General features: G+C 38.0%; 1 protein-coding gene across 2 annotated transcripts in view; it reads right to left on the bottom strand.

Moving 5' to 3' along the window:
* rst (irregular chiasm C-roughest) overlaps positions 1-19571 on the bottom strand; it is a 103503-nt gene that overhangs the window by 55928 nt on the left and 28004 nt on the right. For both annotated transcript variants that reach the window (XM_089738247.1, XM_028179372.2), the window contains 2 exons: positions 3906-4271; positions 2221-2371 (listed from right to left, as the gene is read on the bottom strand). In XM_089738247.1, the coding sequence (XP_089594373.1) occupies positions 2221-2371; positions 3906-4073 (319 nt within the window). In that variant the 5' untranslated portion in view covers positions 4074-4271. The remainder of the gene's footprint in view (positions 1-2220; positions 2372-3905; positions 4272-19571) is intronic.

Raw genomic sequence — 19571 nt, 5'->3', positions numbered from 1 at the left:
ACACAATTAGACCAAGATTGAAGGTGGAATTATCGATATTTTCATGACTAGTACTATATATAAATAACCTCCGTTGATGCCAACCATTAAGGACGATCAATCTATATCAAACTACTAAATAATAAAGTATCATTACTTGAATTGTCGATCTTGACATTATACGAAATTTTTATATTTGATTTTGATGACGTCTTTTTGACGTGGCTGAGTGTAGTTGAGGCTACCCGATTTCAGTGGTAGCTAGACATAGCGTAAATAAAATTATACGACTCATCCACCAAGACCTGAGGTCAAATGCCGGTGGCAGAGCAACTTATGAGCTCGTAAGGTTTTTTTTATTGCTTAGATGGGTGGACAAGCTCACAGCCCACCTGGTTGTTAACTGGCTACTGGAGCCTATAGACATCTACAACGTAAATGCGACACCCACCTCGAGATATAAGTTCTAAGGTCTCAGTATACAGTTACAACGGCTGCCCCACCCTTCAAACTGAAACGCATTAATTACTACTTCACGGCAGAAATAGGCAGGTCGGTGGTGCCTACCCGTGCGGACTCCCAAGAGGTCCTACCACCAGTAATTACGCAAATTACAATTTTACGGGCTTAATTTTTATTACACAATGTTATTCCTTCACCGTGGAAGTCAATCGTGAACATTTGTTAAGTACGTATTTCATTAGAAAAATTGGTACCCGCCTGCGGGATTCGAACACCGGTGCATCGCTTGACACGAATGCACCAAACGTCTTATCCTTTAGGCCACGACGACGACGGTAGGTCCAGGTAGGTCGTGAGCTCTTCCATCCATTCAATCAATAAATTAAAAATACGTTTTTTTTCAATTAATAGAAATACGTTTCGCATACACGCCATTTAACCCAATCTCCCAAAGCATTCAGTAATGCTCGTATTCCTCTATTCTTCATGAGCTCTTTATTAGAATTAAGGCGACTTTACTTATACAATATTTAACTATCGAAATTTCATAAGTGATTAATGGTTCGTGACGAAATTTATTACTACAGGCTTATAAATACTTATCGGGTATTGTACCGCTACTTATAGGAACTTTGTTTGTTGTAAAGTTCATTGACAAAAAAGAAATATTCCAAATAAGTTTACTTAATAAAATAAAATAATGCAAGTGTATGATTTATATATTATGATAACGAGTTGTTTGATAGAAAAAATATATATAAAGATCCTAAAAATTTTTACGCAATTTTTTTTTTTACATTTGATATATTAATTAAATTGTGATAATAATTAAAACAATTTAAGTTCGTCAGTAAACAACGAATTAAAAGTGAATAAATCAAGTTAATAAAAATTAAATACACTAATTTAGTTGAAGTGTTGAAAATGTTTTTAAAATATTTTTTTATCAACTTGCTCGACCATATCTATTATAGATTTTGACCAAAAATAAAATTGCTAAGCTTACCTTTAGATTTAACTTATTTCGGGCTAACTTTAATAATATATACACATATAGATAAAAACAAGCAGCCGAAAGAGAATACAATGAGTTACGGCTAATAGTAGTCGTCGTGGCCTAACGGATAAGACGTCCGGTGCATTCGTGTTGAGCGATGCACCGGTGTTCAAATCCCGCAGGCGGGTACCAATTTTTCAAATGAAATACGTACTCGGTTGACTTCCACGGTGAAGGAATAACATCGTGTAATAAAAATGAAACCCGCAAAATTATAATTTGCGTAATTACTGGTGGTAGGACCTCTTGTGAGTCCGCCCGGGTGGGTACCACCACCCTGCCTATTTCTGCCGTGAAGCAGTAATGCGTTTCGGTTTGAAGGGTGGGGCAGCCGTCGTTACTATACTTGAGATCTTAGAACTTGTATCTCAAGGTGGGTGGCGCATTTACGTTGTGGATGTCTATGGGCTCCAGTAACCACTTAACATCAGGTGGGCTGTGAGCACGTCCACACATCTAAGCAATAAAAAAAAAAAAACTACAATTGGTAGCGTTGAATCCATTAAGCAATCCTAAATCATTGTTCGTTCAAACAAATATACAATGGATTGAACTAACTAATCTGTGTTACTTTTATGAGGCGCACATTCATAAAACTCGGTAGGCAGCGGCCTAGCTCTGCCCCTGGCATTGCTGAGGTCCATGGGCGACGGTGACCACAAACCATCAGGTGGGCCGTATGCTCGTCTGTCTACAAGGGCAATAAAAAAAAAAGTACTTACCTTCCTCGTCGCTCCCGATCATCTTATACCGGTCATAGCCGCTCAGCTCTCTGTGGAGCCCAAGCCCGAAATCATCCTTGGTCCACTGGAGTTGACCCACCTTGTTTTCAACTCTGCATGGCAGTGTCACTCTCGAGCCAATAACGGCGGTCTGTAAAGAATTTTTGAAGTTATACTTTTCAGATTCTCCTTAACGTATAGGTGAGCTCACGGGGCTCAAACCGGGTGTCTGGCTAACACTAACCCTAGCAAGAGCAGTGCTTCGTAGAATCTACCACCGGTTCGGAAACGCGACCCACTGAGAAGATCCGGCGAGAAACTCAGTGGACTGAAACTTATTTAGGCGTGTACGATAACACAACATAACATTTTAAAATGTTCTTGCATAATACTATAAAAATTGACAAGACGCAACTAGAACAAGAAAATCGTCTTGTTGAAACCAGTAATAGGTGCGCTTCAGGCCTAAATCGCGACAGCTCATGGAGGCGTTTAGTATTTTAATACGATTAAAATTAAGGGTGTTTTGAAATAATCATGACTACATAACGTCTAATTTAGGACCATCCAAATATGGGATAAAGAGTATCTAAATTGATGTCAGTATTTTGAAATCCGGATTTAGCCTTGGATATTTGTGCTGCAGCAATTAGTGCTATCACTTATAAATGTTCTTCTTAAGACGAGGTTCGAAAAGAGTCTTTGGTTATAGACAGCTTTGCTATGCCCATGGCATTACCGATGTCTATGAGCGATGGTGACCTTCCATTATCAAGTGCGATATAGTGAAGTGTCTTCGAAGATAATAAAATAATTATCTGGAAAGGAAATCCTCCCTCATTCCTCTTCTCTTCAGCCACATTTTAAATCTTAGAGACGCATTTTGCTATCTCGTTTGCCATTTAATTCAGAAAGCCGGTGGAATTTATTTTGATTAAAGTATAAAAAGGAAAGACACGCTCATTAATTAGTATTTACTGCTGCGACATTTGCTTCTCGAAATTATTTTGGGTCGAGAAATTAATAAAAAAAAATTATATATTTTTTTGCTGCATATACTGGAGTATCAACTTATGGTATGATTACTTCATGTACGTAAATAGGTAAGACTACGATGGTACTCAAATTACGTAAATTACAAATATTGCGTCTTTTATTACACGATCTTACTACTTATCGGGGAAATCATTCGCAAACATGTATTTCAATTGGACGTATAACGCACGTATTTCAATTGGAAAAATTGGTACCCGCCTGCGGGATTCGAACACCGGCACGATCGGACCGCTCGAGACGAGTACACAGGGCGTCTTATCCTTTAGGCCACGATGACTGCACAAGACTAGATGACACACGAAAACTGGCCCGATTTTCATTCAATATTCAGTTAGCTTTACGTTATACATATCGACGCTTGAAAGGCAAACATGACTAAGCGACAATGCGTGAACTTTACAGTAGACTAATTTAAAGTTGAAATACCTGAAAAAAAAATCTATTTTAACGAATCTAGCTGTAGGGTTTGAAATTATTTTAATAGACCTAGAAAGATGTATTTTTTGCGCATCGATATGGTTATTGCCTATCATTTATGTATAAAGCAGTTATTGTCGCTTAGTAACTTTTGCCTTTCAAGCGTCGATATAGTAAACTAGGTTTTAAAAGCCAAACAAAATATGACTGACCTGATCCTGTGGCTCCATGGCGAACTTCTGCTCCACGAAGCCGCAACAAACACTGAACGAACTGATAAATATCGCACCGAACACGTAAAAATGCACATACTTGGTCCGCAACAACAGAAACAACGGTTTCACATCCCTACTAGTTGTCCTCGGTCTGTAGTTCGACATGGTGCCTACACTTTCACTGGCATAAGGATATCCGGTGCTATTTGTGGATATTCACATTTCTTCGGCTTCCCCAGATCGAGTCGGTTCTATTATAAGAAGGAGACCGTTAGGGCTAAGCGCCATATTATTTTCGGCCGCTTTTGAGATGAATGATTTATGGGTGGGCTGTTTGAAGTGATGATCTGTGGCGACGATTATCTGTAACAAGAATAGATGTTTGTTAGGTTTTTCTTTTGGTTGAGCACTGCTAGGATTTTGGTAGGGTTGTTTTGCCATTAAACTTTTCTTGGATGTTAAGACAGTCACGACAAACAAGTCTTGATGGATCGGATCTTAAAATTCGACCATAGTATGTTTTTTTAATGGTACGGTGGTAGGTTTAGGCCTACATCGTGACTGTCACTCTACTTATCAGTCATGCATTCCAATTTGAGGGGTGGTATAGCTAGTTTACAAGAATATTGAGACTTCGGCCACAAGTCCCAAGGATGTGATATCCATGGGTCTCAATAGACACTTAGTTACCAATAGGACTAACATAATCTGACAAATTATGTTTTTTTTTCTATGTTTTTGTTATTGCTTATACGGGTGGACGAGCTTACAGCCTACCTAGTGTTAAGTGGTTACTGGAGCCCATAGACATCTACAACGTAAATGCGCCACCCACCTTGAGATATAAGTTCTAAGGTTTCAGTATATTTACAACGGCTGCCCCGCCCTTCAAGCCGAAACGCGTTACTGCTTCACGGCAGAAATAGGCAGGGTGGTGATACCTACTCGTGCGGACTCACAAGAAGTCCTACCAGTAAAATTTTATTAATGTTAAAAATGATTAAAAATGTCAAAATTTTATTAATAAAATGGATTAAGTATTTTATAAATCGGTTTTAGAACTAACAACTAAAACATTTATACGAAATTCGATTCTCGTCTACATATTATTATATTTGTTTCCCATGATAAAAATCGTAATATTTGAACGTTTAATACAAAAATGTAGTCAATTAATTCAAATTATATCATAAACATGTTACATTCCGTCATAAATTTACAATATACTTATACACGGACACAATAAACACAATTTGTCATATTAAATGAATAATATTTGAATGATTTAGTAATTAGAATTCGTTGAATAGTACACCAATTTAGTTTTACAGTAATAAATTACTCTTTAAATTCAGTATTGGCGAACTGTTGTCGGGATCTTGGCTTAGTAAGGTTAAGTATGTGTTATTTGCAACATGTTTAGTGATTAGTTATATAAATAAATAATAAATAAATAAATATTCACTAACAATCACGCCACGTTAACTGGTCCCGTAATAAGTTCGTAAAGAACTTGTGTTACAGGTACCAGATAACGGAAAATTAAAAGTAAGATTTTTATTATACACATACATATATTTAAGATACATCCATAACCCTGGAAAAGACATTTATATTTATCATACAAATATCTTTCCTTGGCGGGATTCGAACCTGCGACCCCCTTGTGTAGTGACCATGTCACTTGCCACTACACCAGACGGCCGTCGAATCTTGAGCAATATACATATATTATATTGCTCAAGACTCGTAAGTAAAAACCTTATGATGCGTGCCGCGTCAATTAGTTTATTTAATAAACACGTAAGTATTTGTACCATAATCATATTACATCACTCGAGTAAATAAGCACGGATAATTTTAGTGCGATCAAAACTCAAAACCTTAAAGAAGCATTTCTTTAAATACATGACTTATCGGGGTGATTCCAGCAACTTTTGGTCTATTTTCTCTGGTCCTACCCACGCTGTTTCTTTTAGGTCTCTTTCTGGTAAAAAATTGGCTCCACCAAGAATTAATTCTAAGATATGCCCTGTCCTCTGACACTATATTTGCAATTTTTAAGCTATTGCATAGATTTTATCGCGGGCCTTGGGCGCGGCTTTAGAGCGGAATCGTGAAACTCCGTAACGAAAAAAACCTTCCACCCCTCACTAGGTCTACTATGTAGCTCGCGTTCAACACATTCACACGTTGCGCTTGTGTAATGTTTAAAGTGAGAAATCTAAACACCGATTTATGTACTATCAAAATATGTGATATAATTTCGTGGGTAACACAACGAGAGCGCGATTCAGCTTTTGCGTCAAGCGCCATCTATCGCCGACAAACAGAATTGTAAAATAGAAAATTATATCACATTACAATGCGTTGGGCGTGCCATTTTCTATCGCTTAGTCGAAGAATTTTATTACTACTCCTACTACTCATTCAGTGATTGGAGTGGCATTAAAAATAAACTAGCTAAACCGTTGATTCTGGGCGAATGAGAGTTAGAACTAGCATCCAAAGGCGTGTCTCTATACCATGTAACGCCCTCTAGTGAGTGCGCGGTCAAAATGGAATACTCACAATGTAGCAGATTCATTGAAAGTTAGCCCACTGAGTTTCTCGCCGGATCTTATTTTATTGTTGTTTTAATATTAAATTATTATTGTCGATTTATAATTGCATAAGTTGATAAAAAATGCTATGCAATAGCTTTACCGCGACGGTCTCCGAGTGCCACACGTCTTTTTCATTATATTGGTTACGTTTTTAGTTCTTCTGCGATACTCTTCATTGATACCAGTTAAACGAAGTGCGTTCTCCTTCTAGCATGACGTTAAAGTAGTTATTACTTCCTCATTTATTAAAAGATGTTAATTCAGATTTAAATGATTGACTATAGATGTCGCTTACTTTAGGACATTTGGTAATCAGTAAACTGGCGGAAACAGAAACGATTGTAGATTCCAATGGTAATTCGTAAGAAGTTCTTCTGATATATTAACATCAGTGAGTTTTAATATTGATGGACACAAGCATACTGAATGATTTATGTGATATAGAGTTTCTAGAAATATTTGACTTTTATTTTTATTTATTGCGTGGATCGGTGGACGAGTTCTCGGCCCACCTGATGCTAAGTAGCTACTGGAGATCATAGACATCTACAACATGGCATTTACGTTGTAGATGTCTATGGGATCCAGCCACCCACCTTGAGATATAAGTTCTAAGGTCTCAGTATAGTTACAACGTCTGCCCCACCCTTCAAACCGAAATGCATTACTGCTTAACGGCAGAAATAGGCGAGGTGATGGTGCCTACCCGCGCGGACTCACAAGAGGCCAGTAAAATCTTTATCAGTATCTCTATTATATCTCAGTACAATCTTTATTACCCTAACCATCTTTCAGATTAAATTTAGAAAAATCATGCAACAGTTAATCTTTACGGTATAAAAATAAGATATTCTCCAATATTCGGGTTGTTATTACCAAACTATTTATTTATTTAAGAGATCAGTTTTAATTTCTGTAAGGTAAGCTTGCTAGTTATAAATTGGAATTTTTGATGGGCGGTTGCTATCTGAGTTCTCATTTCATGTAGTTCTCATTTCATATGACGTATGGACGATGTTTTAAAGCATATTTTAAATATTATTAATTCGATCTTAAAAACAATTTACGAGTAGACAGCGGCTTAGCTGCGTCTCTGGCATTTCCGAGCTAGTCAGTTAACTTGCTTGTCTTCAAGAGCAATAAAAAAACTTATATAACTCCTAACATTGTCTTCGTGCATCAATATAGGCACATATCTATATATTAGACGAAACACAACTCTCTCACTAAAAGGCCGCCATCTCGAAGTCCCCCCAACAATAAAAACAGAAATTTATCTATAGAGATAAACACAATACTAATTAGATCTCCTTTATAAAGCAATTGTAGGTTAATTTAAGATTCCCTGTGCGTCGTAGGTACAAGATAAGTTAATTGAATAGTTTAGTTGCGATATCACGGTCACTGCTGCGATGGTGACCCTAATAATTAGTATTGTCGATAAGGCAATCGACGGTCAATTGTTTTGAATGATTAACGAAGAAAAAAAGAAAAAAAGAAAGGAGCCTCTGGGTCTGCGGAGGGACTTCGGTTCCCTCTGTATTTTGTACCGTATGTTCCATGGGGAGTGCTCTGAGGAATTGTTCGAGATGATACCAGCATCTCGTTTTTACCATCGCACCGCCCGCCACCGGAGTAGAGTTCATCCATACTACCTGGAGCCACTGCGGTCATCCACAGTGCGTTTCCAGAGATCTTTTTTGCCACGTACCATCCGGCTATGGAATGAGCTCCCCTCCACGGTATTTCCCGAGCGCTATGACATGTCCTTCTTCAAACGAGGCTTATGGAGAGTATTAAGCGGTAGGCAGCGGCTTGGCTCTGCCCCTGGCATTGCTGAAGTCCATGGGCGACGGTAACCACTCACCATCAGGTGGGCCGTATGCCCGTCTGCCTACAAAGGCAATAAAAAAAAAAAAAAAAAAAAAACTGTAATATAGTAAAGGAGGGTTGAATTCAGAACAAAATAGTTTTTATAAATGGATTTTATTTTAAAACGAAAGTAGTTGAAAATGTCATTTTGATTTCTTCAACAAGTTCTTTATTATGTACGCTATTTGTCTGTTGTCTTCAGGTACATAGTTAAGAGTTAGGTAGTAGGTATTTCAAATTCGATGTTAGCCGAGTTAAAGAAAGCAGTGACTTAATGAATGATGGTTGTGGAAGGTATTATCACTACATACTATAAAGCAAAGTCGCTTTCTCTGTCCCTATATCTGTTTATCCCTATGTATGCTTAAATCTTTAAAACTACGCAACAGATTTTGATGCGGTTTTTTAATAGATAGAGTGATTGAAGAGGAAGGTTTATATGCATAATAACATCCAATAAATAGTAGAGAAATCAATAATAAATTACAGTTTCCGAAGTGAAGCGAGGGCGGGTCGCTAGTTAATTTATAAATGTAGGTATCACAATTTGCCTTATTTCTACCGTGAGTCACAATGCATGCTGGTTTAAAGAATGATTTTTTGATCTTTTTTTAATTGAATTAATGAGGAAACAAGCTCATAGTCTATCAGGTGTAATGTGGTTAACAGACTTAATAGACATTACAACGTGAATGTCACCATCTTGAGACATGAGGTCTAAATCTCAAAAGTACCACAGTTGTTCGATCTTTAAAACGGGGTGAGGCTGCTTCGTGGCAGAAATAGGCAGAATGACGATGCCTACCCATGCGCGCTTACACCATATCAGTCTTTTCCCAAATATTCTCTCTGGGTTAAATTTTTATAGTGCCTAATGTTTTCCCTTCATAATGGTTACATGTTAAGTACGTATTTCCTCATGGAATTGGTTACCTGACTGTAGGATTTGAACACCGAACATCAAGCGATGCAACTATTTCCGTGGCTACGTTGAGAATTTTATCTTTTACACCATGACGACTTAATGACTATTTGTATTGTATAATACAAAAGACATTCATCCATATGTTGTAGTATTCTCGTGGTGTAAGACATATTATTAATCTATACTAATACTAGCTGACCCGGCAGACTTTGTAGTGCCTCAATCGATAAATAAAAGACCTAAAGTTTTGTATCAAATAAACTTAAAACAAACGTAAGGAATCCGTCCGACGGGGGACACATCAAAGGAAAAACAAAATTGTTATTTTTATTTAATTCCGAGCATTTTCAAATTTATTTACCTTTTAAACCTTCTCTGGACTTCCACAAATAATTCAAGGCAAAAATTAGCCAAATCGGTCCAGCCGTTCTTGAGTTTTAGCGAGATTAATGAACAGCAATTCATTTTTATATGTATAGATAGAAGATTATAAAGCTGAAGAGTTTGTTTGTTTGAACGCGCTAATCTCAGGAACTACTGGTCCGATTTGAAAATTTTTTTCAGTGTTGGATAGCCCATTTATCGAGAAACGCTATAGGCTATATAAAATCACGCTAAGACCAATATAAGCGGAGCACTAATAAAGAAAGTTTCAAAATCGGGGCTATTTTTACCTTTTGAAAGCTTCCGCTGCGTGCGCTGAAGAAACGGTTAAAGTTTCGCTAAAATAATATATGACAGAATTGTAAACGAATTAAAAAAAAGTCCACGACAGCATATGTCTATATGTTAAGGTTGGCTCACTATAACGTTTTTTATGCTAACCAAATTTGTTCTAAAATAAAGCTTTATTTGTGAACTATTCCACGCGGACGAAGTCGCGGGCAAAAGCTAGTATGAAGATATATTGTGGCATTGTTCTGATGTCTCTGGACTCCAATAATCATTTAATATCAGATAAATTTTGAGACTGTCTACTTTTCTATTACACAAAAAATATAATAAGAAAAACTTACATAATATAAAGCAGCAATACACATTAAGTAGCAAAAACTTTTAGTCGAAGCTTTCAGTGAATCATGAGAAAGAAGTCACGTTTTGGAACTCGCTACACGCACTACATCGTCATGCAGTAGACAACTGACTGAATGAGCTTTTAAAAGTTCCACACGATTATTTTTAACTCACCCCCTAGTCAGTTCACGCTGTCTCGGAAATGAATCATTTGGAGCCCCTGTATCTAATTTTAGGTCATTGTTTCAGCACGTTTAACTTTTAAGCTCTATAAGCTTTTAGAGGAGATAAGCTTTCACCGTCGAAAAAAGTTTGACTGGTTCGGTTTTGTTTACGTAATTGAGGGTAGCAGAGCTTTTTCGCTTTTTGATCGCGGGTAGCTGATGGACTTTTGAAAGTTTTAAAGGATGCTTAATTGCTTCGAAAGTTAACGTCCATAAGAGAAACCTGGCGGTGTGTGTTCAAAATCTGTAGGGACTGAAAATACTCTCACTATATTTTACTAAAATAAATCTTAAGCTTTCTGCTTACGTATCAACTTACTCTGGGCTATAGCATAGCATCAAGTTAAAATCGAACAAGTTTCAGACAATTGGACGGTCTAAAATGGAAACCGAAAAGCACTTTTTAATTATAAACCTTATGTGTGTGAATATAGCTCTTAAAATAATAAGTCCGAAGCTGTAGTGCTCGTTCTAAATTTGTATTCCGTCTCGCCATTGGTTATCCGGAAATGTAGCACATTCTCTGTACACACGTTCGAATCCAGTTTTTAATTATCGATTTAGTTATGTGAAACGATATTTAAGACACGTTTGATTTTTTACCGTTAGCTGTCAGATTTCAAACCCACTTGCTGTCAAATGTCATAATTGCTTATTAACCTTTTTTAATAGGGAAAAAAGCAAAAACATCCAGGATACATGCGGCCTAACTTTTTTTTTTCCTTATAATAGACCAATGGTGGACCAAAGACCAGGCTTTTCACTGGTGGTCGGACCTCTTGTGAGTCCGCACTGGTAGGTACCACCACCCCGCCTATTTCTGCCGTGAAGCAGTAATGCGTTTCGGTTTGAAGGGTGGGGTAGCCGTTGTAACTATACTGAGACCTTAGAACTTATATCTCAAGTTGGGTGGCGCATTTACATTGTAGATGTCTATGGGCTCCAGTAACCACTTAGCACCAGGTGGGCTGTGAGCTAGTCCACCCATCTAAGCAATAAAAAAAAGGCATGGGATGATATTATATCACGTTATATGCAAACTAAAATGGAACGAATTGAAATGAAGTTGTGTTATCTGAAATTGATAATAGAATGAAATTGACCAAGGCTTTAATGGAAAAAAATAAGTAGGAACTCCAGCGAATTTCTTTTATTTTTCCGCCCTTATACACTTCTACAGATACGGTTAGAATCGGATAATAAACCACTTTTATTATACTGTTAAACCTCAAGATACTAATAATTATCAAAATTAACTTAAATCAGTTCTTCACTACTTAACTTCTCACTTCTCCAAAAAAACTTGCCTTCGAATGATCGTTAATTGCAATTATTGTATTCATATCATACAATTCAATTTGGTCAAACATTCTGCGTACAACGGCACGGATATATAATTTATTAACGCGCTAAATGTACCGGAAACGCGCATGCCAGACAAAAATAAACAAATTATGCACGCAAACTTTGAATTGCAAAACAAAGATACTGACTGCGAGCGAAATTTGAGGCCATTTTAATCATATCCATTGCATCATAGATCCGTGTTGTAGTCATCCTTATTTAGTCAAAACGAATCCTAATCATTTCATCTATTTCTACCGTGGAGCAGTTCAGTTTTGGTTCTGACGATAAAAAAGATTTCATATAATCCAACCGAGTTTTTAACTTTGTCAAAATGGATGGCAGCTTTCGCGCCATCTATAGGTTCTTGCAACTTTCCATCAAACCAGTTCCATCGATGACTTTTAAAGATCTAGAAAACAGAAAATGTTTCTCCAATCATGACGGCTAATAATCATTTCGGTCATCAGTTAGTTCAGCATCATTGATACGACAAATATAGGTGAATGATGTGTGACTATCTACATTAATTCGTAAATGATGGGTTGTTGATAATTTTAACATATCCACATCTTTGGTATGGCCACAATATTCTGCACTTTATTGAATCATGCTACATCTTTTACCCTCAAAAGCGATTAAAATTAATAACGTAACAAGTATCCTTAATTAAAGATTTTCGTGCAGACCACTATGATGTAGGTACCAAATGTATTTCAAACAAAATTCCGGGTCCCAATCCAACGGGGAACTCACAAAAACCCACACAAATAATCCGTGCAAGTTTCGTACGTATTATTACAGTTGTATCAACGGCAAACCTTTTGTCTTCGACTGTGTTATTACAGAATCTCTAATAACATTCAATTGGACAATCATAGAATTGTTTGAAATAGAATCCGAATGTGTGTTCTGGTATATGTACATGATACCTTTTAAATTAGTGATTGTGACAAGCCTGTTTTCAATGATTGTGTTTTTATTGATGCCCATTGCTTTTGCTTATATCTTTAGTCGCTTTGCTATATCGCTTATTGAACTAACCCAACAGTATGCAACGATTTTCTAGTTCATAGCGTCACCTTCTTCTTCTTCCAGTGCCTTTTCAATCCTGAAGGTTGGCCGTTAGCTTCCTGTATTCCTTTCTGTCAGCAGCCAGCAGGAATAGCTGTTCGACGGAGGCAATACCGGTCCACTCCCGGATATTCCGGAGCCATGACTTTTTCTTCGCCCAGCACGTCTCTTTCCGTCCACTTTGCCCATAATTGTCAGCTGCAGCAGTATGTGTCGATCGTTCCTGAGCACGTGGCCGAGATACTCCATCTTGCGCTTTTTAGCGTCACCAAAGCTGATCAAAATGTGAATTTCGAGATATTGCTGTGTTTTGTAATAATATATTTAGTGATATTCCATAATCGTGGTAATTATAGAAAATTTGGCGTCCAAATTCAGAATTGTCGGTGTGGCAAATAAAAACACTAGATCGTTAAAAGATGTTCGCTTTCATTAAAATCATTCATAGATCTATGAACAAACAGGGACAGCATACATTAATAATTAGAGCTAAGCTATGAAACAGATAAACAGGAGGTTCAAAATATAACGTTGTTTTATGCAATGCGGTATATTAAAATTATAAGCCTTAGTCAGTATTCGATATTCCTAAGGGCGAGAGTTTTTTTTTAGTTTTTTTTTTATTGCCCTTGTAGGCCGACGAGCATACGGCCCACCTGATGGTGAGTGGTTACCGGCGCCCATGGACTTCAGCAATGCCAGGGGCAGAGCCAAGCCGCTGCCTACCGCTTAATGCTCTCCACGAGCCTCGTTTGAAGAAGGACATGTCATAGCGCTCGGGAAACACCGTGGAGGGGAGCTCATTCCATAGCCGGATGGTACGTAGCAAAAAAGACCTCTGGAAACGCACTGTGGATGACCGCAGTGGCTCCAGGTAGTATGGATAAACTCTACTCCGGTGGCGGGCGGTGCGATTGTAAAAACGAGATGCCGGTATCATCTCGAATAATTCCTCAGAGCACCAATTCCTTAGTGCAATTATTCCGAATACGAATTCGTGTTTATAACTCAACCGGTATAGGCTCCCAATATAATCATACGCTCTCCCTAACGTACAATATGATTAACAAGCCCGTCAATTTAATACAATTATTAAAAACTTGAAGTTCATTGTTCAAACAATCATGTTATTATCGTAACGCGAACACGAATTTCGGATCGAGAGTGTTTATGTAAGCGAACACACGGGAGGATCGTTCGATTGACTAGCTGACGAACTTGACACAAAGCATTCCGCCGACATATTGTTTTGTGATTTATGTAAAACCAAACAGTCTATTTGGCGTTTTTTAGCGTGTTCAAATTTCGTTTTCTTCTTCTTCTTCTCCATCGCCCTCTCATTGCTGAGGATCGTGACTCCGTCGACTTGTCGACTGCTAATCTCCATCGGTTCCTTTCAGTTGCCTAGTGTAGTGCAGCACTAAGTGGTCCGCTGGTTTGTTCGGCGATCCGGTCGGACCAACGTTTGGGGCTTCGGCCTCTAGGACGTTTTCCTTCTACTTTTCCAGTGACCATCAGACGTTCCAAGTTGTCTACACCTCTGCGAGCAACGTGGCCAAAGTAGCGCATTATGCGTTGCAGACAGGTGTTAGACAGGCGTTTAAATTTCGTTTTAATGTATGTATTTTTTCTTTTTTTTTAGCAACTTCTTCATAACAAATGTTCTACAAATTTTAATGTTGTTGTTGATTACAGTTCTTTCACTTTCTGGTCTTAACTTTATGATTAACTTATTTGGTACAACCAAATCTGTCTGGCATCTGTTTGTTTTTTTTTTTTGAAGAAGTAAATTGTATTTATATTATACTATATCTGTATATTTTTTATTGCCTTTGCAGCCAGACGATTATACGGCTCACCTGATGGTAATTAGTTACCGTCGCTCATCAACTGCCAGGAAATACCTGGGGCAGAGCCAAGTCGCAAAATCCAATACTACAGTTACTACTGCAGAAATAAGTAGGATGATGGCTCTTACTCGTGCGGAACCTAAAACCTTTACGTTTACGGTATTCAGCGGCTTGGCTCTGTCCTTGGCATTTCTGAAGTCAATGGATGACTATAACCACTCACATCAGGTGGGCCGTATGCTCGTCAGCCTACAAGGGCAATAATAAAAAAAAACCTACCTACCTCAAGTAAATCCTGTGCTTCTTATGTAGAAAATTATGATTTCGATTTCAAATTTCCCAAAGTTTGGCAATATTAGTTGGCATTGGGTTTCACAACTAAACTGCATCGAGAATGACTCTCTCTCTCTCTCTCTTCAATCGGTCCCTCACTGCTGAGGATCGTGACTCCGTCCGATTTCGTCAACCAACTGTCTCCATCGATCCCGCCCTGCAGCCCGGTGGAGTGCGTCGCTGATAGGTATCCCCAGTTCCTCCGTTATTTGGTCCGACCATCGTTTGGGACCTCTACCCCTAGGCCTTTTTCCCTCTATTTTACTGGTCACCACAAGGCGTTCCAAATTGCTGGTATCCCTACGTGCAACATGACCAAAATGACAAAGATCGACAAATCATTATGTTGGTCATTCAACGAGACAGTGTGTCCGCGAGCTTTTTAACTTTTCCATTCTCAGTCCTTCTGGGAACGGATGTATCGGGCCTCCGTTTAATCGCACCATCGGATAAATCCAACCATCACCTGTTCTGTAAAAATTACCCAATTGACGGTTCTATTTCAAGTTTGTTAAAGATGAAATTCCCTTGTACTTTTAAGAAGAAATCTGGTTGTACGTGTACTCCGATGGCGTGTACAAGTAAATTCAAGGTTTTCTTTTGAATATTATAACACGTATTTGTTTAATAAATTCTGTTTATGTTAAATATATTTGTTACTAGATGTAGCATCGCTCGCCTGAACTAGAATTTATATTGCGTGGGCGCAGATTAATGTTCACTGGTCGAACGAAAGGTATTTTGTCTTTATCTTCACTCATACTGGTGGTAGGACCTGTTGTGAGTCCGCGAAAACTACCACCACCACCACCCTACTTATTTCTGCCGTGAAGCAGTAATGCGTTTCGGTTTGAAGGGTGGGGCAGCCGTTGTAACTATACTTGAGACCTTAGAACTTATATCTCAAGGTGGGTGGCGTATTTACGTTATAGATGTCTATGGGCTTCAGTAACCACTTAACACCACAATACACTTACACCACCACTTACAGTATCGACAATTTTTGAGGACGCTTTAAGAAAGCATTCAGAAGCACAGTAAAATTAAAAGTCACGGTAGAATCCTGTTAAATAATATCTAGAATTTAAAATGTAGCTAATAGCGAAAATATAAAATATAACCTTAAGTGCTTTTTAATAATTTTTAAAGCCCTAATAAAATATTGGCACGGAGGAGACATTTCAGGTTTCTAACAGCAGCAGCGTCAATGGAACTTAAAATATTTCAAGGTACCATCATCACTGTCCTACGGACTCCACTACTGGACATACGCCTTCTCCAAGTTTCACAAAATAATCAATCCTGCACTGCCAAACTCAGCAGACTTCCGCGAACTTCAGCACGAGGGTACCATAATCCTGTCTAATTCATCCACAAAACCCTCATCAGTTCCAGTTCCTCTTTGTGATTCAATTAAGACTGTAACTTCTCGTCTCGTGCCTCAAAGACTCCTAAATCGTAAGCATTTTAGCAAAAATCTTGATATTGGCACGAACGATTCTCTTTAGACATCTCTTAATCGCGATCGTTCGTTTGCGTAAACAATCTTCGTAACGGTATAACAGGCGACGGTTACCTCGTACCGGTTTTGTTGGATTGATATTATCATGTATTTTTATTTCGACTGTAAATACGCACGTGTCGAGATTCTCCGGTAGCTTTACGGTGACAGTCACGAAAGGGTTTCTCGATCTTGTATCACAAGCTTACGTTGGTGAGAATTTCCTTTGACACTTCTACTAAATTGCCCGCGCTGATTATAATAATAGAACGTAAAACATAGAACAAAAGATGGAAGAAGTAAATTGAAATAATAGAAAAAGTCCCGATCACGTTGCAATGGATATATAGCTCAAATACCGTTAAGGGTTGGTCGTAAGACTCATGCCATATACTTTTGCCTAGATTCCCTATGACGAGAGGACTTGTTGCGCCGATCTCACATAATGTGAGATATGAGTAAGAAGAAGACAAAGAACACTCAATTGGCCGCGCTTTTTTTTATTGCTTGGATGGGTGGACGAGCTCACAGCCCATCTGGTGTTAAATGGTTACTGGAGCCCTTAGACATCTACAACGTAAATACCGCCACCCACCTTGAGATGTGAGTTCTAAGGTCTCAGTATATTTACAACGGCTGCCCCGCCATTCAAACCGAAACGCATTAATGCTTCACGGCGGAAATAGGCGGGGTGGTGGTACCTACCCGTGTGGACTCACAAGAGGTCCTACCGCCAGTAATATTGTTCTTTTATGTTCTTTCAAGATCAGGGCAATGGGACTAAAATGTTGAACACAACGGACCTGCCACTGCTCCTACAGGGCTGCTCATCCGTGGAGCTATCCAAAGCAATCATATCAACAGCTTACAAGTCGTCTCATTGACTCTCCCTCGTTGATCCCTAGCCAGTGAAGGAGACCCGAAACATTTAGGGGGGCAACCAACTACTGCTTCACTACATAGTATAAAACAAAGTCGCTTTCTCTGTCCCTATATCTGTCCCTATGTATGCTTAAATCTTTAAAACTACGCAACGGATTTTGATGCGGTTCTTTTTAATAGATAGAGGAAGGATAATAGATAAAGATGATGGTTTATAATATGTTTAATAACATCCATTAAATAGTGGAGAAATCAATAATAAATTACAGTTCCGAAGCGAAGCCAGGGCGGGTCGCTAGTAATGAATAAAGTAAAACAATTAATTAATCTATTTATTTGTTTACAAATTCAAACACAACAATTCGGAAGCATCATCAATGATACTTTAAAAAAATAATGAACAGGAAATCTGATTATGTTAAATGTTGAATTCCATCGATTCATAATAAACTCATAGTACATTAACGTTATCTATTTAATAAATATAAATTTAAAAAGCTAGTCAATATTCCGACACTTTTTAATTGGGAAATAGATGAGTTCGTTCGTGTTACGTTTTACGAAAGAAATCTCTGTCAGGAAGCACTTCATAGAGTAAGTAAAATGTAGACAGTGCATGATACCGTATTATTGCATTGCACACCACATAACTTAGAATTTAAAGTCCAATTTCAAACAACCGACTTAGTTGAAAAAAGATTCGACGCCATTCGAATTGTAATTTATGAATTTAAAAAAAGAACAATGTTTTTCAAAGTGTAATTTTAATGCAGATTTTCAATTTTAAACAATTATTAGTAATTTTTATTTATTTATTTATTTATGTACACACAAAAAAGAAGACATAGTACAGAGTAATAGGAAAATTATGTACAAAGGCACTGCTTATTTCTTTAAGAAATCTCTTCCTGCAGACCTGCGAGAGGATTATGAGAATAATAATTAGAAGTGATGAGTGTGTGTAGAACAACTAAAATAACAAATACAACATGAGAATTATAGTAATGCACATACACATAGCAAGTATTGTTAAAGTTGAATACAAAATATTGTAAGTAACACAGTATATACGAAGACTACAGAACAATGATCATTCGGTTGATGAGAGATAGAATTGTTGCAGAATGTGTAAGCTGTTACGTATTGAACGTACTGAATCAACGATACTCTGTGGCGCGGTCCGGTGTAGAACCAGTCTGATTTCCGGCGACTGCACCTGTCTTTGCCGGCGCCGGTCGCTACGAGTCCCCGACCGTGGGACTGTTACACAGAACACAACGCAGGAAGAAGGTCGGATGTTTTTGCGAGATAAATCTTAAGCAGATTTCTGTCTGGAGCGAGCTCAGTCGATGCGTGGTTAGCATAAGCAGGTGTGAGATGCGATTTCGGAAACAATAGAGCTTACTCGTCGATTGTAAAGAAAGAGATTGATAGGGATTGATAGAGATTGGTAGAGATTGGTAGATTGTAGAGTTATTTTATTCACTCTAAAAGAAAATAGTTGTCTTCGAAAAAACTACTACATATGAGATGGGCGACCAAGTCTATCTGATGAAAGTTGTGTCCTACAGCTGCCCTCCAAACCGGAAAGCACTACTGATTCGCGGCAAGACAAAAATTGGTGGTAAAAACGCGAGCTTTCGATACCAGTAATGAATTGTATTTCTTAAAGTAGTCTTTGAGGGTAGATGAAGTTCACCACTAGACATTGAACAGGACTGTTACTATTAGCAATATTTTCTGTGGCGATAAAAAAACGGTATTTCCTTTTATGACGTCAAATAAAAATTGCATTTGAAAAACGTACAGCGAAATTCGAAATACGAATCAGCACGGAAAAAGCTACGTTTGCAGTTGTCATAAAATATCCCATTGACCAAACAATATCAGTGCCGTGTACAGGCTGGAAAATAAAATAAATCCTCGATACCGTACATTGGATGGCGTAAAAAAAAAAACATTATATTTTAAAAAACGAACAACGAAATAATATTGCTACGTGCTTGCTTCTCAGAACTATAAGGCCGTAGCTCCGTTC

The sequence above is a fragment of the Bombyx mandarina genome, chromosome 24 (assembly GCF_030267445.1).
Source record: "Bombyx mandarina strain Sakado chromosome 24, ASM3026744v2".
NCBI classification, from domain to species: domain Eukaryota; kingdom Metazoa; phylum Arthropoda; class Insecta; order Lepidoptera; family Bombycidae; genus Bombyx; species Bombyx mandarina.
The sequence above is the reverse complement of the archived record's forward strand: the minus strand, read 5'-3'. Positions and strand labels throughout refer to the sequence as shown.